The 20,903-nt window shown below is 51.6% G+C and overlaps 2 protein-coding genes across 2 annotated transcripts; one reads left to right on the forward strand and one right to left on the reverse strand.

Annotated features, from left to right (window-relative positions):
• The first annotated feature begins 655 nt into the window (after nt 1-655).
• On the forward strand, nt 656-7,141 carry LOC104672516 (breakpoint cluster region protein). Its single transcript, XM_010376316.2, has 5 exons — nt 656-944; nt 1,999-2,133; nt 3,078-3,183; nt 3,661-3,822; nt 5,670-7,141. The coding sequence occupies exons 1-5, from the start codon at nt 656-658 to the stop codon at nt 5,710-5,712; spliced, it is 735 nt and encodes a 244-aa protein (XP_010374618.2). The 3' UTR covers nt 5,713-7,141.
• A 6,889-nt stretch (nt 7,142-14,030) lies between these two features.
• LOC104672515 (putative POM121-like protein 1) lies at nt 14,031-15,513 on the reverse strand. Its single transcript, XM_010376315.2, has one exon. The coding sequence runs from the start codon at nt 14,952-14,954 to the stop codon at nt 14,049-14,051; it is 906 nt and encodes a 301-aa protein (XP_010374617.2). The 5' UTR covers nt 14,955-15,513; the 3' UTR covers nt 14,031-14,048.
• Between the last annotated feature and the right edge of the window lie 5,390 nt (nt 15,514-20,903).

A 20,903-nucleotide genomic window follows, 5' to 3' on the forward strand; every position in this document is an offset into this window, starting at 1 on the left:
GGTATCCATCAATCATACCCCGCACTCTTTTCTGTGTCTAAACACCACTACCCACCCCCAACTGCACAGCAGCCACTTGCGTAGCACTCTGGGAGGGCTCTGGGCATGAGCATCCAGGACTCCAGCAGCAGCTCCCCCAAATAAGCACCTGCTAATGAGGGTGGCTTGAGAAGCAGCTTTGATGTGCTGATAAATCTAGTTGCAAAACAAAAGTAAAGTTAAGACCTCAGCACAGCACTCACTTTGAAGTATTCTTACTCTAGTGTCCTGTGTGGCAGTATTGGAATTGTTCAGTGCTGAGACTCAGATGAGAAAAGCACTTAGCATCACAGGACTTGGAGCACTGGTGCTGAGTGCTTCATTCATTCGTCGGATGTGTGTCAAGGCCCACGCCCAGAGCAGGGGTCAGAGATTCTCCTCTCACAAAGCACATGGGTGGCAGGACCAACACCAGGTCTGATCTCCCAGCTGAGGGCACAGGCTGCTAACCCCAGGCCTGGAATCAGTCAGATGCCCTTCCTGTGCTGACTTTACTTAGACAGGCCTCCTGACCTTCCCACGAAGATCATGTGTGACTCTCAGGGATTCTAGCTGCTTGACAGGTTCCTGAGAAAGTATATGCAATGAGGACAGAGCTTGCAGAGGGAGCACAGACATGCAGAAGGCTCTGTGTGCAGCCCCAGACCTGGGCGCCTTTGTCACCATCCTCACCCCACCTCTGGGTATGCAGAGAGGGGGCAGGTCTCCTGTGTTGTGGCCCAAGCAGGGCTGTCAGGACACTGAGAACATTTCCTCCTCCCGCAGGAGAGAGAGGTCCAAGGTGCCCTACATTGTACGCCAGTGTGTGGAGGAGATCGAGCACCGAGGCATGGAGGAGGTGGGCATCTACCGCGTGTCCGGAGTGGCCACGGACATCCAGGCACTGAAGGCAGCCTTTGACGTCAGTGAGTGTCGGCCTGCGCAGGACGGGATGGAGGTGTGGGCGGTGGTGTTGGCGATGAGATCTCAGAGTGCTCCAAGGCCTGGGCATGTCACATCCTTCTCTGTATCTTTTCTTCATTTACTGTTTTATTATTTTTAAAAAAGAGAAAACAAGAGTTGTAGAAAAAGCTTCTATAGAAGCCAGTTTTTACACCATCGTACCCACTCATGCCACTTGCTGGGGTGAACCAGGGGCTTCTGTGGGGCCTTGGCCTTCCTGCCTTGGGGGTGGACAGGAGGTGGAAGCCCAGGACTCAGTGTGGTCTGTCCACTGCCCTGTGTGAGGATGCGATGTGAAGAGGGCACTGATGGGACCCAGCTCAGGCCAGGGCTGCAGCATCCCCGCCTCCATCTCACAAACTCTCACAGGCTTTGAAGGACCTGGACCTGCCTCAAATGCCAGGGGAGGGCACCGAGACCCCAGAGGGTCCTTCCCAGCATCTTCAAAGCAACAGGATTTTGTGCCTGAAGACCCTTCTTTGCAGCACTCACCACCGACCCTGAACAGGACCCCTAGAATGCCCAGCACCCCTGGGAGGGCCTGTGGTAGTTTCAGCTCCCTCTAGGGGCCCAGAATAGACCTGGCCTGTGGTGAGGACGTAAGCACCAGTGGCCAATTGGGTCCAAAGGAAGACACCGGTTCAAACACTGAAACCAATCAGATTCTCCCACAGTCTTCCTGCCATCAGAAGACACTGGTGCAAGGGTGATTACTATGTACAGGGCAGAGCCACCCCATTCCCATGAAGGTGCTGTGTCCTGCTGTGCTGGCCTCCTCCTGGCTGTCACATCCGGCCAAGCAGGGGAGAGGAATGGGAATGCCCATGCACCCCCATCAACTCTGCAGACACAGAACTATGCACAGCTCTTGGGAGGGGTCAGATGAGCTGCTCAAAGCCCGGGAGAGACCTGCACAGTGGTCAGCATGCCAGGGATGGTGCTTTAGCCAAGGCAGGGATGGTGGGAGACTCACTTGGGATCCTGAAGGAGGCCGCTGCATTTCCGTGCTCTTTCCGGATAACAAGGACGTGTCAGTGATGATGAGCGAGATGGACGTGAACGCCATCGCAGGCACGCTGAAGCTGTACTTCCGTGAGCTGCCCGAGCCCCTCTTCACTGATGAGTTCTACCCCAACTTCGCCGAGGGCATCGGTGAGCACTGGAGGCCTTGGCCTTGTGGGAGACGTCTCCTCCACGTGCACTGCTGCCCTTGGAGGCTGTGAAAAGTGAGGTGTGGGAACCCGAGCTGTGCCCCCTCTGCCATGGTCGGTGTTTTAACCCAAACTCAGAAAGCAGGGGACCAAAATCAAGCCTGTCCTGGAAGGCCTCGCCCATCCCCAGAGGGCTCCCCGTCCCTTTTCCTCAAGGAGACCAAGAGGGTGAAATGGTCATCACTGCTGTGCTGTGGGGTCCTAAAGTCTGCTGTCCTCCTTCCTGCAGACCAGGGCTAAACGCTGGTGACCAGGTGCTCTAGCCACGGGTCCTGGTCCAGTCAAGCATGGGTTCAAACATGGCCTGACCCTTAGTCAACCTGCAGGCTGATGTCTAAAGCAGGCGCTGACACATGCAGCACCTGTAGCCTCTCCATGACCCTTAGGGCAAGTCTGCCCCCAGGCCCATGCACAGAAGACCTGCTTTACCAGCATGCAGATGGCCGTGGTGTCCAGGACGATGAGGCAGTCTCTGCGTACTTGGTGGGGCTGGGGCCCTCCCACTTCCCACCTCCTTGTGTCCCTCACTCCTCTGCTTCATTGCACGCCCGAGCCTCCCCTGCGTTGGGCTCCCCTGGGGAGGGGGTGGTGGCGGGAGTTGCCCAAGGGCAGCTCTGCCCATGAGCGGCTGTTCTCATGGCTCCTCCTGCTGCTGTTTGCTGGGTGCTGCTGACCCCTGTGAGGTAGAGAAAAGGTGTTCAGGTGGTTCACATCCCACACAGGTGCCCCTCACAGAGTCCTCACTGGGAGCCAGCGCTGTGGGTGTGGGGATGATGACGAGCCTAAACTGCGCAGAGACTCATGCCCCAGGGGCTCCATGTGACCACCTCGGGAGAGGTCTCTGGCTGGTTGTGACCCAGAAGAGTAACCCTTCGCCTCCTGCAGCTCTTTCAGACCCAGTTGCAAAGGAGAGCTGCATGCTCAACTTGCTGCTGTCCCTGCCGGAGGCCAACCTGCTCACCTTCCTTTTCCTTCTGGACCACCTGAAAAGGTAGCCCAGCTCTCCCATGGCTGCGGGGGCCTCCAGGTCTCCAGGTCATGGGGTGCCCCTCTGCTCCCACCAGACCTCCAGACTGAGGACCTTTTCCCCTGATCCCTGTCTGCAGTCACTTACTGCCTCCAAGGACTAGCACCACTGCCACCCCTGCCCCTGCCTCTCCTCTTTGCTACCCTCCTCCCTCTGCACTGTGGCCTTAACAAAGAACTCAGAGCTTTGGCCATGGCCAGCAGTGCACTTGAACCCCCCTCTTCCCTCCCAGTCACATCATAGAGGAGACCTCTCCACCAGCCCAGAGCTGGCCCTTTTTCCTGGGCCGCTGAGACTCAGAAGTACCAGGGCTGGAGTCAGCTTGCAGCACAGCCAGGATCAAGGTTGCTCCGTCCCTGAGGACTCTAGCATGGCACAGACCCTCTGTCTCTCTCCTGGTGGTGGTATTGAAACAGCACCCGCTGTTTCAGTCCTCTACAGGGTGGCAGAGAAGGAGGCAGTCAATAAGATGTCCCTGCACAACCTCGCCACTGTCTTTGGCCCCACACTGCTCCATCCCTCCGAGAAGGAGAGCAAACTCCCTGCCAATCCAAGCCAGCCCATCATCATGACTGACAGCTGGTCCTTGGAGGTCAGTCCCAGGTATGGGAAGACAGGCTCCAGCCCATGTCACCCCAGTCTGACAGATATGGCCTCTACCTTCTCCACCCCCAGTCCTGCCCATCTTTCTACTTGCATTGTATGTAGTGGTGGCAGAGATCCAGATAGAGGGACTTGCCTAGGTCTGCATGGATGGGAGTGATGCGGCCGGGCCCAGGCCACCTCCTGGTCCTGCTGGTGCACTTTGCTGGAAGCTTAAAATCACCTCAAGTGTTCGGGTGTGGTGGTGGCTCATGCCTGTAATCCCAGCACTTTGGGAGGCCAAGGCAAGATAACCGAACCCAGGTGTTTGAGACCAATCTGGGCAATGTAGCAATCCCACCTCTAGAAAAAATACAAAGAAAAATTAGCCAGGCATTGTGGCATACACCTGTAGTCCTAGCTACCTGGGAGGCTGACACAGGAGGATCGCTTGAGCCCAGGAGTTAGAGGCTGCAGAGATCCATGATGGAGCCACTGTACTCCAGCCTGGGGGATAGAGCAAGGCCCTGTGCATCTCTGAAATAAACACCCCCCCCCACCAAGTCATGCCTTGTCAGGACCCCACCCCACCCCCGTCTCACTGTAAGGGGTTCATGACACCAGCAGGGGTTTCCAGCACCTGAGGTGGACTTGGAGGCTTAGGCCCCACAGACCTCCCCACCAGCTGCTGTGAGCTCCCCTCTGAGCCGCTCTCCTCTTCCCCACTCTGCCTGGGCAGGTCCAGGTGCTGCTGTACTTCCTGCAGCTGGAGGCCATCCCTGCCCTGGACAGCAAGAGACAGAGCATCCCCTTCTCCACTGAAGTCTAAAGGCCCCAGTCCATCTCCAGGAGGCGGACAGACGGCCTGGAAACCTCTGGCTAATAGGGCCATCCATAGAATGGGAATCAAGATTTTCTGAGGTATCCTTGGGCCTGTCAGGCCATCTGCCAAGAGAGAGTGGCCCGAAGCAGAAGGACATTGGGCCTGGGCAAATCCCGTCCAAGTCTGAAAACCCCAGGCTGCCCTCAGACTGTGTTTTTTTGTGTGTGTGGCCACCTGAGGGCGCGCCAAGCCAGTGCATCTCAGAGTCCAGGCCGGGCCCTGGGAGACAGGGTGAAGACAGTGGTTTTTATGAACTTAACTTACAGAGTTTAAAAGGTGTCTACTGGATCACTTGTCAAGATGCGCCCTCTCAAGGGAGAAGGGAACGTGACCAGATTCCCTCACTGTTGTATCTTGAATAAACGCTGCTGCTTCATCCTGTGGGGCCATGGCCCTGTCCCTGTGTGGGTGGGGCCTCTTCCATTTCCCTGACTTAGAAACCACACTCCATTTAGAACAGGCTTTGAGAGGCTTAGTCAGCACTGGGTAGTGTTTTGACTCCATTCTTGGCTTCTTTTTCTTTCCAGAAGGATTGTTGTGCAGAAATGGGTCTTTTGTTGCCGTGTTTGTCCTCCTTGGAAGGCAGCTCCAGGCAGGCTGTGAAATGTTGGGGGACAGGACCCCCAGGGAGGGAGTCCCAGGCTACGCACTTTAGGGTTCGTTCTGCAGGGAGAGCGACCTCGTCCCGGGATCCTGACCACCCTTCCGGCGCACGCTCTTCTGTTTGGCTTCCACAGGCCTGGACTTCTCTGGCTTCTCTCTGCCCACACACTCCCTGCCACAGGTGTCCCTGCCCCTGCCCCAGCACAGGTGACTTCATTTCTGTCCTCTCAGCTCAGCAGACTCGCTCAACTTTTGTAAAAGTCTCCACTTGGTGGTAGCAGCTTGCTGATGACTTGTTTTAAAACTTTCAACCTAAATAACCTTTTGATACTTGAATATTTTCAAGTTTTATGCATAGTTTCTAATTTTTTTTTCCTAACAGATCCAGATACCTAATACAATGCTGGAATGTACTCTGGGGATAATCCGTGTCCTGGCAGCGTTTGCTCTTCCTCTAAGCGCCTGGCCCCACTGCTCTTAGGAGTGGGTTCCGAAGCCTCTGGAGAACAGGATACGTGGAGGGTTAGGAAGGGGCCAGCCTTAGAGATGGAAGACTCCCTCCCAGAGCAGGTGGAGGCACAGGACCATTCGTTACCCCTTCTGCCGGCACCTGCGGGGGAGCCCAGGCATTCTTTGTAAATCCTCATGACCACCTGGCTCAAAGAAAACAGAAGCGTGGAGACCACCAAGTATTTTCAAGAAGTAACCCCATGAACACTGCATCACTTTTTTAGAAAGAGTGGTTTGGGGCAGGGAGAGGAGAGAAGGGAGAGCAGAGTCGAGTTTCCTGATGGTCCTGCAGGTGGAAAGGATGCAGCTGCCCAGAGGGAAGCAGGATCAAATTCAAGAGAGTGTGTGGGGTCCGTGGATGACACCAGCACCCAGTGTGGCTCTGTCTGGCGACCGCTCCCAAGGTGGAAGCAGTGGGTTTCCCCTGTGTGTCAATGGGCAGCTCCTGCTGAGCCTGCAGCTCATCGGGGAGGCTGACAGCGGGGCCGTGCACCTGACACTCCTCTCTGCTTGTGGACCTGGTGAGGCAGGGAGCAGAAAACAGAGTCACTTGAAGGTTTTCTGTCTGTGTCTGTGTGCGGTGGGGATTTTGTTGTGCTTTTTTCTTGCTGGGAGAGCACGGCCACCATTTGTAAGCAGTGTCACCCTCATGGGTGGTGAGGACAGAATAGGAGCCTCTGCTCTCTGTACCTATCTGGGCCCTGTGGGCTCCCCTGTCCTGGCTTCCATCTCTGTCTCAGTGACCATCCAGCCCTGCAACGGAACACATCTTTCTTAGAAAAGCCAAATCCAGCGCTTGTCTCGGTCTCCTCTGGTCTCATGATGTGCATCTGTCACCTTGAAACTGGAAACCAATCTATTAGTGTCTGTGCCAATTTTTTGTTCCCTCCCCAACCTCCTTCCCCATGTGACTTTTTATTTATGTACGATGTGTGCTGTCTAATGATGAGATGACCACACTTTTCCATGTTCTAAAAGTGCTCCTCTCCTGCAGGGCCTCAGAGCTGATGGTCGCTTTGGGTCTACAGCTTCTGCCTCAAAAGCCTGTGTGGTGGCAAAACCAGTATGGGACTGGGAAATGCAGTGTTCTCCAGGAGGGGACCCGGCTTTCCTTCTGCAATGCAGACAAAGGCCTAGATGCCAGTGTGACCTCCCACAAGGCATGGCTTCAAGACTCCCTGACCAGAAGTGATGCTTTTTTGCCTCGGGCCCTGGGTTTGAAGCAGCCTGGCTTTCTCTCAGTAAGTGGCTGGTGTCTTAGCAGCTGCAATCTGAGCTCAGCCACCTATGCACCACCGTGGGGGAAAGAACTGCCGACACTTTCAATAAAGTTCCCTGAGACGACTTGCGTGCATGGTGATTTCATGATCAGTGCCGCTGGGAAGAATCCCTGAGCCGGTGGGGTGGGGCTGGAAGCAGCAGGTGCAGTGATGGGGCTGGGTGCCCAGGAGGCCTAAGTGCTCAATCAGGCCAAGGTGGCCAAGCCCAGGCTGCAGGGAAGGCCGGCCTGGGGGGTGTGGGTGAGCACAGGCAGTGCCAGCTGGGCAGCGTTAGGACGCTGGAGCAGCAGCCTAACTCCACGGAGTGGGGCAGTCTGGTTGGGGCAGGGACCACTGTTGCTTTGGCAGAGAAAGACCATCCCCACTGGGGAGAGGCTGTTCTGACTCTGCAGGTGGGACAGAGACAGATGGCCTCCAGGGTGACCCAGCTGGTCTTCCTTTGCTGTGCTGAGCCCTGGGACAGGGAGGACTCCCACCACACACAGCCTGGCCCCGGGTTCTTACCTGTGGCAGCCGCTCTGGCACAAGCCCTTCAGTCTTGGGTGGTTTCTGCTTGGTCTGGGATTTGGTGTTGCTGCTGAGTCCAGCCTTTCCACCACCTCTGCATGGGCTATGGGTGTTGTCAGCCGCCTCCCGCCTTGGCTTCAGTAGCTCACTCAGCTTACAGGGGAGCTGCCCTGGGCTGGAGATGGGCGTGCAGCCTGGGTCCTATGAGCGCAGCTTGAGGAGACCCGACCACATCCACTGGGCCACAGGTTACCCTCAGCAACGCCCACATCAGCCGTCAGCCTCAGCCTCCCCAGGAGAGCAAGGCTCACATGACAAAGGCTGCCGGTGGCCAGTGAGGTGGCTGAGCACAGCCAGAACCTTTCTCATACTCTCGGGACGTGGCTCTGCTCGTGAGCTGCCTGGTCAGCTCTCTCGGGGTGAGAGGGGCTTGTCACACGTGCCCCTGCCTGCAGTGTGACCCTTCTCAGCTTCTCTCAACAGTCCTGCCTGGGGAGTATTACCCCCACCATGACCATTTTCCTGACACTGCGAGGGTGTGGGGACGTCCTGGGTAGAGACAGTGCCCGTGGCAGCAGCAGGCCCAGGGGCGCCCTGCACTGGTGGGCTGGGGACCTGGCAGAGACCACACCAAGGGCTGGACAAGGGGACGAGCCTCCACCCTGGCCTCTTGGCAGGCCTCAGCAGCCCCTCCCACAGGCAGAAGGGTCGACACTGGATTCTGCCCTCGCTGCAAGAGCTGCGAGTGCCGTGTGCTGTTCTGCCCAATCTGGTGTCTGCAGGCAAGTTGAGGGCTGCTGCTGGCCCATTTCTGAGTGTTCAGCACCTAAGGGTGACCGCACTCTCTGTCCCCTACCTTCCGGGTCCTGTTTGAAAATCAAACCCGGCCAGGCGCAGTGGCTTATGCCTGTAATCCCAGCACTTTGGGAGGCCGAGGCAGGCGGATCACAAGGTCAGGAGATTGAGACCATCCTGGCTAACATGGTGAAACCCCATCTCTACCAAAAAAATACAAAAAATTAGCTGGGCGTGGTGGCAGCCGCCTGTAGTCCCACCTACTCAGGAGGCTGAGGCAGGAGAATGGCATGAACCCATCTCAAAAAAAGAAAAGAAAAAAGAAAATCAAACCCACACTCACAGGACAATTTTTTTTTTTTAGAGACAGGATCTCACTTTGTCACCCAAGCTGGAGTGCAGTGGTGCCATCATAGCTCAATGAAGCCTCCAATCCCAGGACTCAAGGGACCCTCCTGCCTCAGCCTGCCAAGTAGCTTGGACTAGAGCTGTGTGCCATTGCACCTGTTTTATTATTATTGTTATTTTGTAGACATGGGGTCTGGCTATGTTGTCCAGGCTATTCTCAAAATTCCCGGCCTCAAGCAATCCTCTCGCCATGGCCTCTCAAAGAGTTGGGATTACAGGTGTAAGGAAATGCAGCCAGCTCAGCCACAGAGCCCTATTGCATCTCTCTTACTAGGAGCAAGAGTTGACTGCCCCCTCATCCCCATTCCAGATGTTGGGGCTGTGTTCAGCCGAGGCCGGACCACTGGCATGACCCGGGGAGCAGGATCATTCACTGCTGCCCCAAATCTGAGATCATTCCACCTTGACAAGACTTCCTCATCCAATCCCTTTACTTGACAGCCGGGAAAACCAATGAGCACAGAGCACCCCCAGCTTACTCAGGGTCTCAGAGCTGATCCATGAGCAGAGGCTGAGATCCTAGGATCTTGTACCCCAGCCTGGGTCCTGCAAGCTCGCTCCATTTCTGCTGGACAAGAAGGGGCTGGACATTGACCGGCAGCCCTGGCCTGGACATGGCTGTGCTCGTGCAGGCACCCAGGCCGAGATGCCCTGGCATCAGGCATTTTATTATTATTATTATTTTGAGATGGAGTCTCACTCTGTCGCCCAGACTGGAGTCCAGTGGTGTGATCTTGGCTCACTGCAACTTCCACCTCCCAGTTAAAGTGATTCTCCTGCCTCAGCCTTCCAAGTAGCTGGGACTACAGGCTCATGCCACCACAACTGGCTAATTTTTGTATTTTTAGTAGAGACAGGGTTTCCCCGTGTTGGTCAGGCTCGTGTTGAACTCCTGACCTTAAGTGATCCACCTGCCTTGGTCTCCCAAAGTGCTAGAATTACAGGCGTGAACCACTGCATCATTTAAATGTAGTGAGAGGCTGGGCACAGTGGCTCATGCCTGTAATCTTAGTACTTTGAGAGGACGAGGAAGGCAGATCACCTGAGCTCAAGAGTTTGAGACCAGCCTGGTCAACATGGTGAAACCCTGTCTCTACAAAAAAACTGAAAAAACTATCCCTGCTTGGTGGCACATGCCTGTAGTCCAAGTTACTCAGGAGGCTGATGCATGAGAATCGCTTGAACCCCAGAGGCAGAGGCTGCAGTGAGCTGACATGGTGCCACTGCACACCAGCCTGGGTGGCAGAGAGAGACACTGTCTCTATATAACAAACAAATAAATGTGACCAGGCACAGTGCCTTAGGCCTGTAATCCCAAAACTTTGACAGGCCAAGGCAGGTGGATTATGAGGTCAGGAGTTCAAGACCAGCCTGGTCAAGACAGTGAAACCCCATTTCTACTGAAAATACAAAAATTAGCCAGGTGCAGTGGCGGGCATTTGTAATCCCAGCTACTCAGGACACTGAAGAAGGAGAATTACTTGAAGCTGGGAGACTGAGGTTGCAGTGAGCTGAGATCATGCCACTGCACTCTAGCCTGGGCAGTGGAGCAAGAGTCCATCTCAAATAAATAAATAAACCTACGCCTGTAATCTTAGCACTTTGGGAGGTTAAGACAGGTTGGTTATCTGAGGTCAGAAGTTCGAAATCAGCCTCGCCAATGTGGCAAAACCCCATCTCTACTAAAAATACAAAAATTAGCCGGGTGTTGTGATGTGCACCTGTAGTCCCAGCTACTTGGGAGGCTGGGACATGAGAATTGCTTGTACCTAGGAATGGAGGTTGCAGTGAGCCGAGATTGTGCCACAGCACTTCAGCCTGGGCAACAGAGTGAGACTTTGTCTCAAAAGAAATCAATAAATAAAATACAAAATAAAAAAATAGATAAGTAAGATTGCAGAGTCGTGCCGCAGAAGCGTGCTGGTCCTATCCATGTAGCAAAGGTTGATTTCATACACAAATATCACAATAACTGTTTTCTTTTTGTTGTTGTTGTTGTTTTTGAGACAGAGTCTTGCTCGGTTGCCAGGCTGGAGTGCAGTGGCATGATCTCGGCTCACTGCAAGCTCCGCCTCCTAGGTTCTTGCCATTCTTCTGCCTCAGCCTCCCAAGTAGCTGGGACTACAGGTGCCCACCACCATGCCCAGCTAATTTTTTTGTATTTTTAGTAGAGGAATTTCACCATGTTAGCCAGGATGGTCTCGATCTCCTGACCTCACGATCTGCCTATCTCGGTCTCCCAAAGTGCTGGGATCACAGGCGTGAGTCACCGTGCCCAGCCACAAGAACTTTTATACCCACCCCTGAAAGAAAGCCCCGATTGCCTTCCAAAGAAGCAGTACATGGACTAATGCATGGGCTGTCCCAGACAGCTCTGGAAAGATAAACAGAAAACAGAAAATGACACGCTAAGCCCTTGAGGCCAAAATGCCCTTCCCCAGAGCAGCTGCCAGAAGACAGGGAGCAGGATCAGGTTGGGGGTCGCTTCTGGGTGAAGGGGAGAATGGTCAGACCCGGGGCAGGGGTGTTGGAGCCTGGTCGGCCTCATTGGAACAGAAGAGAGCTGCTTCATGATACTTAACTGACTGGCAGAGCCTTGCATAACCCAAGTTCTCACGGTACAGAGAGGCCAGCCAGTGCAGGGACAAAGACAGGCACACACTGAAATGTTTTCCTGGAAGACAGAGCCCAGTTGCATCTCTCAAATGGGACCAGATTGGAAGGGAGACAAGCTGGTTTGGGCAAACGAGGCCACTTCTGGATGAGCTCCCAAACTAGATGGTGCCGAGGGCCCTGGACCTTGCAGCTGGGCTGGACATCACACGGCCCTGTATTCCAGGAAATGGCATCTCAGCGCTTGTCTGGCCAGTTCTCCAAAAGAACCATCCACAGGCCATTTTTCCATTCCCCTCCTATGCACAGACTGGGCAGGGCCTGACCAGAAACTCTCCTTGAGGGTTTTCAGTCACTGCCAAAACTTGAGCCCAGCAGTGAGGATGTGATGTTAAAAAGTAACTCTGGGTCAGGCGGTGGCTCATGCTTGTCCACCCAGTGCTTTTGGGAAGCTGAGCTGGGAGGATCAATTGAGGTCAACAGTTCAAGGCCAACCTGAGGAACAGAGATCTCTACAAAAAAAATAAAAATAAAAACTAGCCCGCTCTGGTGACGTGCACCTGTAGTCTCAGCTACTCAGAAGGCTGAAGTGGCTTGAGCCCAGGAGTTAAAAGCTGCAGCTCTGATGGTGCCACTATATTCCAACATGAAAGACAGAGTGAGACCATGTCTTGAAAGAAGGAACAAACAAATTAGGCATAGAAGAAACATATCTGAAAATGGCTGGGCTGGGCGCAGTGCCTCATGCCTGTAATCCCAACACTTTGGGAGGCTGAGGTGGGTGGATCACCTGAGGTCAGGAGTTCGAGACTAGCCTGACCAAGGTGGTGAAACCCCATCTCTACTAAAAGTACAAAAATTAGCCTGGTGTGGTGGTGGGCGCCTGTAATCCCAGCTACTCGGAAGGCTGAGGCAGGAGAATGGGTGAACCACAGAGGTGGAGCTTGCAGTGAGCCGAAATCATGCCACTGCACTCTAGCCTGGGCAGCAAGAGTGAGATATTGTCTCAAAAAACAAAAATAAAAAAAAAATACGTGAAAACAATAAAAGCTGCATATGGCAAAGCCATAGCTAACCTACTACACAATGGGAAAAGTTGAAAGCATTTTCTCTGTAAACAGGAACAAGATGAAGATGCCGGTTCTCACCACTCCTATTCGACATCACACAATCAGGCAAGAGAAAACAGTAAAAGGCATCCACATTGGAAAAGAGGACATCAAATTATCCTTGTCTGATGAAGATGTGATTAAGATCTAGAAACATGTAAAGGCTCCACCAGAAAACTCCTAGACTTAATAAATTAATACAGCTATTTGCAGGATACAGAATCAACGACGACGACGACAAAAATCAGCAGCACTTCTAGACACCAATAATGGTCTGGTTGGGAAAGAATTAAGAAGGCAATCCCATTTACAATAGCAACAAAATGGAAAAATGTACGCCACAGAAGAAATTCTACCAAGGAGGTGAAAGATTTCTACAAGGAAAACTACAAAACACTGAGAAAATGTTTAAGAGGAGAGAAAGAAATGGACAATCATTTCATGCTCATGGTAGGAATTCATAGCATCAAAATGACCACACTGCCCAAAGCAGTCTGGAGACTCAATACAACCCCTACCAAAATACCAATGTCACCATTCACAGAATTAGAAAGTCCTAAAATTCACAAAAAAAGAACTAAAAAAAAAAAGAGCTCAAAGACTCAAAGTCATCCTCAGCAAAAACAGCAAAACTAGAGGCATTCCATTTCACTGCAAATTGCAACTACAAAATGTTTGACAAGTGTATAGTTACCAAAATAGTATAATCCTAGCATAAAACTAGACATTTAGATCAATGGGACAGATGAGAGAGCCCAGAAAGACAGCCACATGTTCACAGCCAATTGATCTTTGACAGAGTTGACAGAAACACACACTGGGGAAAGGACCCCCTCTTCAATGAATGGTACTGGGAGGGTTGGATAGCCACATGTAGAAGAATGAACCTGGACCCTTATCTCTCAGCATATACAAAAGTCACCTCAAGATAGATCCAAGACTTGAATGTTAAGATACAAAATTACAAAAACACTGGAAGGAGAAAACTCTTCTAGACCTCACTCTAGGCAAGGAATTTATGACGGGCTCAAAAGCCCAACATGGAGAAGGATGAGCGGGACGATGGTCCTTTGGACCTGTGTCCAGCAGACCCCCTGACAGCGCACGAGGGAACCTTAGAGGCCAGGTTCCCCCTTGCTGTGCCCACGCAGGAAGTGGTGTTGCTAGGGTGAGAGGCCGGCCCAGACTTGCACGTGCAGCCTGCCTTATTTGCAATGGCACTGGGTCCCCGACTTGCAACTGGGGGTGTCTGCTTAAATGGTCCCCCAGGGATGTGATGGAAAGTAAAGACAAAAGTGCCACCCAACAGAGTTGCTCCCTGCGCCAGGTCCCACAGTCACCATGGATGTGCTCAGCCTGGGGGCCCCCTGGTGTTCAGGCCCCCTCATGCCCCATTGCCATGTGTGGTGCTCAGGGCCTTTCTCTTTGCCTGTTTTCTTCTGAGGGAACTCGGAGCTGGGGCTGCCTCTCTGCTCCCAAAGCCCGTGGGTGTGGCTGCAGGGGTGGAACTGGCTCCAGAAGTGCCAGGCCTTGGGCTTCTCATGCTGCCCTCCATGCTTGCAGCTGGCAAGGGGGGGCAGGAATCAGCAAAGTGACCTGGGCTGAGTCCTGGGAGTGGGAAGAAGTGGCAGGAAAGGGATCCGAGAAGAACAGGGGGTCTGGTGGTCTATGTTTCTTCCCAGACACAGGTGCTGTAGAGGGAGCCTCTGCAGCAGATGCTAGGGGGGCCATTGGGCCCCAGGAATCTTGGGACTTGTCTCTCTCCTGCTGTGCATCCATCCTGGGTGCTTTAGAAACAGCAGACAGACCACAAGTCCCTGTTGCAAGTGAGGACAAAGTGTGGGAAGGCCAGGAGGGTCTGCAGTCCCAGATGGCCTTGGTCTCACCCCGCAGTACACTGTTGATACACTGGAATGCCGCCTCCTTCTCCAGGTCCAGGTCTTCAGCAGTGACCCGGAACCCCAGCTCTAAGGGAGGTGGCAGCATCAGAGGCTGCCCTCGCCTGCGTGGCAGCAGGGGAAACTTGCGTCTACGGGGTCTAGAGGCCTGGGATCTGGGGGAGCCATTCCTGGGGGCGAGTGTCTGCCCTGGTGTTGTATCTGCTGCCTTTTCACACTGGGTGTGACCCGAAGGGACAGCCTGAGGCCTGGCCTCACTCACTGTCTTTGAGGAACTGAGGGTCAGCTGACAGTGGGATGAGGCTGGCCCCTCCGTCCTCCTCCGCTTTAGCCACGGGAAGCCTCCCGTGGAGCTGTAGGAGCTTGAGATGGCATTTCGTTTGGTGCACGAGCTCGTCCAGGAGGTCTGGGATCTCTGTTTATATCTGATTTCTGACCTCTGGGCATGGAGGTCTCTCTGCAGTGGCCCAGGCCTGGGCACAAAAGGAGAGGGGCCTCCATTGTCCCGCAGGGGCTGAAATGCAGACCGTGCATCTCCAGTGACCATGGGGACCCTTCTCTGATCATCAGGACTCTCTTGGTCTCTGGGGTCCTTGTCCTACTCAGGCATCCCTGACCCGCTCTCCTTGAGGTCCCCTCAACAAGATCTTCCCTGGACACGAGTCTGGGGACAGCCGGGTGTTGCGGGTCCCAAAGGGGTGACTCCCTGCTCCTGGGCCCCACAGAGATTCCTTGTGCTCAGTGCAGTGGCTGAGCTGCAGGACGCCCTGGAATTTGGAGCACACAGCACTGGCTTGCTGTGGTACCTGTACGATCAAATTGAAGGCAGGATCACCAGGAAGGAACACAGGGCTTGCAGGATCACGGAAAACCTTCTTGGAGTTGTCTTGACACCACTGATGCCAAGTGTCTGGATGCTTGTACGATGGCCTGCCACTCCGTCCAGGGACAGGAGCAACGGGGAGATCCCACAAACAAAGTGAACTGTGGGATGGGCTGAACGGGCTCCAAGTAACTGAGCCCTACCAGCAGGTCCTCAGCCCCAGGCTGGGACAGGAATAAGGGGCACAGAGTGCCCAGGTAACCGCTCCTGGGAGCAGTGGGGAACCGTCCAACGCTTGAACTCTCAAGAACTGGGCTCTGAGGTCCTCGTGGAACTGCCAACTCCGCCAAAGGCTAAGTGAGCAGTTTCTTCTGTTGCCGGGCATCGCGCCTTTGAAACCTGAGGGAGTGGGTGAGCCTGCACAGAATGGCGCGAGTCATAGAAGGACCTTAAGGGATTAGCCTGGCAAGATAATAGCGGGAAAGGCACCTGCTGGTTGCCAGGCAACGCATCTTTTAAACCTGAGGGAGTGGGTGGCCTGCACAGAATGCTGCCAGTGACAGAGCGACCTTAACGGATTAGCGCGGGAAGGTACCTGTGCAAGATACCTGCTGGCAATGGCGCGAGGCGGGCGTGGGGGTGGGTACGCAATAGGTAGTGGAAGGAGAGACTCCCGCACAAAGGTCGCAGGAAGAACAAGCGCCCACAGTGGCTGCAGATCCGCCAGTGGATCACTGAAGATTCCTGCTCTCCTGCTGAAGTGGAGATTGTAGTGAGCTGAGATCACACCATTGCACTCCAGCCTGGGCAACAAGAGCAAAACTCCGTCTCAAAATAAAAAAAAAGAAAAAGAAAAAAAGAGACCGAGCGTGGTGGCTTATGCCTGTAATCCTAGCACTTTGGGAGGTCGGGCAGACAGATCAGGAGATCAGGTGTTGGAGACCAGCCCGGCCAACATACTGAAACCGAGTCTCTACTAAAAATACAAATTTAGTCAGGCATGGTGGCACGCGCCTGTAGTCCCAACTACTCGGGCGGCTGAGGCAGGAGAATCACTTGAACCCGCAAGGCAGAGGTGGTTGTGCGCCGAGATCGCGCCACTGCACTGCAGCCTGGACAACAGAGCGAGGCAGGCTCCCTCTTAAAAACAACAACAAAAAAAAGAGGTAAATGGTTATTAACTTAATGCACTTTTATGCCTGTGTTCTTCAATTTGCTTAGGAAACACTCACATTTGAGAGTTGGGACTGTGGCCCTGACTGTGGACAGGAAATACATGGTTTCTTGCAAAAAATAGATACTGAATAATCACGATTTAGTTGAACTAGAAATCCATTCGGTTTCTTCCGTATTTTTCCAAAATTTTCATCCTTTTTTTTTTTCTTTCTTTCTTTCTTTTTTTTTTTCAGACGGAATTTCGATCTTGTCGCCCAGGCTAGAGTGCAATGGCGGATCTCAGCACTTGCTGGCAATAGCAGGAGGCTGGGGGACGCTACTGCAGTAGGTACTGGAAAGAGAGGCGCGAGCACAAAAGACATCCTAAGAGGAGGGGTGCTCAATGGCTGCAGATCCGCCAGTGGATCACTGAAGATTCCTGCTGCCCTGCTGAGGTGGAGATTGCAGTGAGCTGAGATCGCACTATTGCACTTCAGTCTGGGCAGCAAGAGTGAAACTCCGTCTACAAAGAAAAAAAGAAAAAGAAAAAAGAAAAGAAAAGAAAAAAAGAGGCCAGGCGTGGTGGCTTATGCATCCCAGCACTTTGGGAGGTTGGTACAGGCGGATCACGAGATCGGGAGTTGGAGACCGGCCTGGCCAGTACGGTGAAACCTCATCTCTACTAAAAATACAAAAATTAGCCAGGCATGGTGGCACGCGCCTGTAGTCACAGCTACTTGGGCAGTTGAGGCAGGAGATTCATTTGAACCCGGGAGGCAGGGGTTGTGGTGGACCGAGATCAGGCAACTGCACTCCAGCCTGGGCAAAAGAGCTAGACTCTGTTTTTTTTTTTTTTTTTTTTGAGACGGAGTCTCCCTAGGCTTTCTCCTGCCTCAGCTTCTGGAGTAGCTGGGACTACAGGCGGACGCCATCACGCCTGGCTAATTTTTTGTGTTTTTTTTTAATTTTTAATTTTTATTTTTTGTTGAGACGGAGTCTCGCTCTGCCGCCCAGGCTGGAGTGCAGTGGCCCGATCTCAGCTCACTGCAAGCTCCGCCTCCCGGGTTTTACGCCATTCTCCTGCCTCAGCCTCCCGAGTAGCTGGGACTACAGGCGCTCGCCACGTCGCCCGGCTAGTTTTTTGTATTTTTTAGTAGAGACGGGGTTTCACCGTGTTAGCCAGGATGGTCTCGATCTCCTGACCTCGTGATCCGCCCGTCTCGGCCTCCCAAAGTGCTGGGATTACAGGCTTGAGCCACCGCGCCAGGCTCAGCATCTTTAAAGCTTTGACTGTGTTTCTTTTCCCCCCTTGGACCTCTGCAAAACCATAATCTTTCTCCTTATCAGGTATTTTACAGTGTTGGGATATTTTTTCCAGAAGTCCTTGTTCAATATTGTTCAATAGGTTGTTTTTTTTTTTAATATTTAGCTTTATTGATATGTAATTGATATGTCATACAATTCACTTATTTAAAGTGTAAAACTCAGTGCTTTTAAATGTATTCACAAGATTGTGCAACTATCACCATAATCTAATGTTAGAACTTTGCATCACTCCAAAAAGAAGCCCTGTATCCACTAATAGCCAGCCTCTATACTCCCTACCCCAATCCCTGGTAATCACTAATATTCTTTTTATCTCTATAGATTTGTTTCTGCTAGATAATTTCTATAAATGAAATCATATAATACATGGTCCTTTGTGGCCTTTCTGTTTTTTTTTTTTGTTCTTTATTTTAAAAAAACAAGCAGGATACATGTGCAGAACTTGTAGGTTTGTTACATAGGTATACGTGTGCCATGGTGGTTTTCTGCACCTACTGACCCATCCTCTAAGTTCTCTTCCCTCGGTCCCCATTCCTCAACAGGCCCTGGTGTGTGTTGTTCCCTTCTCTGTGTTCTTGTATTCTCATTGTTCAACTCCACTTATGAGTAGGAACATGCAGTGTTTGGTTTTCTGTTCCTGTGTTTGCTGAGGATGATGGCTTCCAGCTTCATCCATGTTCCTCCAAAGGACATGATCTCATTCCTTTTTATGGCTGCATAGTATTCGATGGTGTATATGTACCATATTTTCTTCATCCATTCTATCATTGATGGGCATTTCGGTTGGTTCCGTGTCTTTGCTATCGTAAACAGTGCTGCAATAAACATACTGTGTGCATATGTCTTTATAGTAGAACGATTTGTATTCCCTTGAGTATATACCCAGTAATGGGATTGCTGGGATATTTCTGGTTGTAAATCCTTGAGGAATCGCCATACTGTCTTCCACAATGGTTGAAGTAATTTACATTTCCAGCAACAGTGTAAAAGCATTCCTGTTTCTCTACAGCCTTGACAGCATCTATTCTTTCTCAACTTTTTAATCATTGCAATTCCTACTGGCATGAGATGTTATCTCATCGTGGTTTTGATTTGCATTTCTCTGATGATCAGTGATGTTGATATATAGACCAATGGAACAGAACGGAGACCTCAGAAATAACACCACACATCTGCAACCATCGGATCTTTGACAAACCTGACAAAAAACAAACAATGGAGAAAGGATCTTCTATTCATTAAATGGTGCTGGGAAAACTGGCGAGTCGTATGCAGAAAACTGAAACTAGACCTCTTCTTTACACCTTATAAAAAATTAACTCAAGCTGGATTGGACTTTACTATCATGTTCTGATTGGATGAGAGCAAGCATCAGGACAACCAATCAGAGCATGAAAATAAAGTCCAATCAGAGTAGGCCTAGAGGTTTTTCTCTCATCCAATCAGAACATGTAGTCCAGGAACCCCATTGCCTAACATCAATATAGGACGCCTGCTGAGGTGGGGAGTGAGGCCACTCCATGCTTTCCTGCCTATGCCCGCCAAGCTGTTCCATGCTAGCTTAGGAAGTCGCCTACTACACGCTGGAGGCTGGAGGCCGGAGGCTGGAGCCCACGGGCACTGTGGCTCTGCTCACGCCTCGCCTCGCTGTGGTAGGTGGCAGCTACCGAGACTGCAGCGTCCTGGGAGCGATAGGATGGCTGCCGGCAGGGAGAGCTGCTTCTGTCCGGCTAGAGGATGAGGAGATGGGAGAGCAACGTGCCCCACGTTGGAGGCTGGGGCCTGTGACAGCGCACCTCGCCTCGCTGCCGTTGGTGGCTGCCACGGAGATGGCAGCGCAGCTGAAGAGGTAGGAGGGGAGAAAATAGTTTTGGGGTAAATGAAGGGGTAAAGAGGGTGGTGAGTGTCAAAGGGAAAAAAAGGACGGCGAGCAGGAGAAGGCGTTGCAGACATAAGGTGGTGAAGAAGATGGTGGGAAAATAAGTTTTTGGGTAGATGGAGGGGGAAAAGAGGGTGGTGAGCAGCAGGAGTGGGGAGAAAGCTTTGGAAAAAGATGGGGGAAAATGTTTTTGGGTGGATGCAGGAGCAAAAGAGGGTGATGAGAGCGCGGTGGGGGAAAGAGGGTGGCCAGGGAGACGGGAAAAGATGGTGGTGAGCGGTAGAGTGGAGAGGGCTTTGCGAAAAGTTGGTGGGGGAAGAATGGTGGGGAAAAAGTTTTGGGGTGGATGGCGAAAGAAAAAGGGTTGGCGAGAGGGAGGGGGCCGAAAGCAGTAGGGAAAAGAAGGTGGGTAAATAATGGTGGGGGACAATAGTTTTGGGTAGATCTTTTTCTGATTTTTAAATTCGATTATTTGTATTTTTGCTTTTGAGTAGTCTTGCTTTCTATATTTTGTGTATTAACCGCTTGCCTGATGCATAGTTTGCTAATACTTTCTTCCATTCTCTGGATTGTTTCTTCATTCCACTGATTGCTTCCTCTGCTTTGCAGAAGCTTTTAAGTTTAATGTAATTACATTTGTCTATTTTTTGCTTTTGTTGCTTGCACTTTTGATGTCTGTTTGATAATTCCTTGTCCTAGCCAATTTCATTAAGATTGTCCTAACCAATTTCATTATCCTAAGATTGTCCTAACCAATTTCATATCCTATCTTGTCCTAACCAATTTCATTATCCTGTTTTCTTCTCTAGTACTTTCATAGTTTCAGGTCCTACATTTAAATCTTTATGTTGAGTTGAATTTTGTATATGATAAAATAACGATGTAGATTTATTCTTCTACATGTGGGTGTTGGATTTTCCTAGCACAGTTTATTGAAAAGATTGTTATTCCAGAGGGTGTGCTCTCGGTGCCTAGGTTAAAAATGAGGTGACTGTAAATACCTGAATTTATTTCTGAGTTCTCTATTTTGTTTCATTTATTTATGTCTGTCTGTCATTTGTCTTTCTCTCTCTTCCCCTGCCCCTTTTTTTGACAGTGCCATGCTGTTTTGATATACTATAGATTTGCAGTTACTATGGATTTATAGTATATTTTGTAGTGTATTTTGAAATAAGTGTGATGCCTCCAGTTTTTCTTTTTATTCAAGATTCTTTTGTCTCTTTGAGGTGTTTTGCATTTCCATGTGAATTTTAGAATCTTTTGTTGTCTATTTCTATGAAGAATGCCTGTAGTTTAACATGGATTGCATTGAT

This window comes from Rhinopithecus roxellana, chromosome 13 (assembly GCF_007565055.1).
Source record: "Rhinopithecus roxellana isolate Shanxi Qingling chromosome 13, ASM756505v1, whole genome shotgun sequence".
NCBI classification, from domain to species: Eukaryota; Metazoa; Chordata; class Mammalia; order Primates; family Cercopithecidae; genus Rhinopithecus; species Rhinopithecus roxellana.

Coding starts and splice junctions, on each gene's coding strand:
- LOC104672515 (XM_010376315.2), bottom strand. CDS start 14,954: ATGGTCACTGGAGATGCACGGTCTGCATTTCAGCCCCTGCGGGACAAT.
- LOC104672516 (XM_010376316.2), top strand. CDS start 656: ATGCAGAAGGCTCTGTGTGCAGCCCCAGACCTGGGCGCCTTTGTCACC. Junction 3,184..3,660: donor CTTCTGGACCACCTGAAAAG/GTAGCCCAGCTC, acceptor AGTCCTCTACAG/GGTGGCAGAGAAGGAGGCAG. Junction 3,823..5,669: donor TCCTTGGAGGTCAGTCCCAG/GTATGGGAAGAC, acceptor TTTTCCTAACAG/ATCCAGATACCTAATACAAT.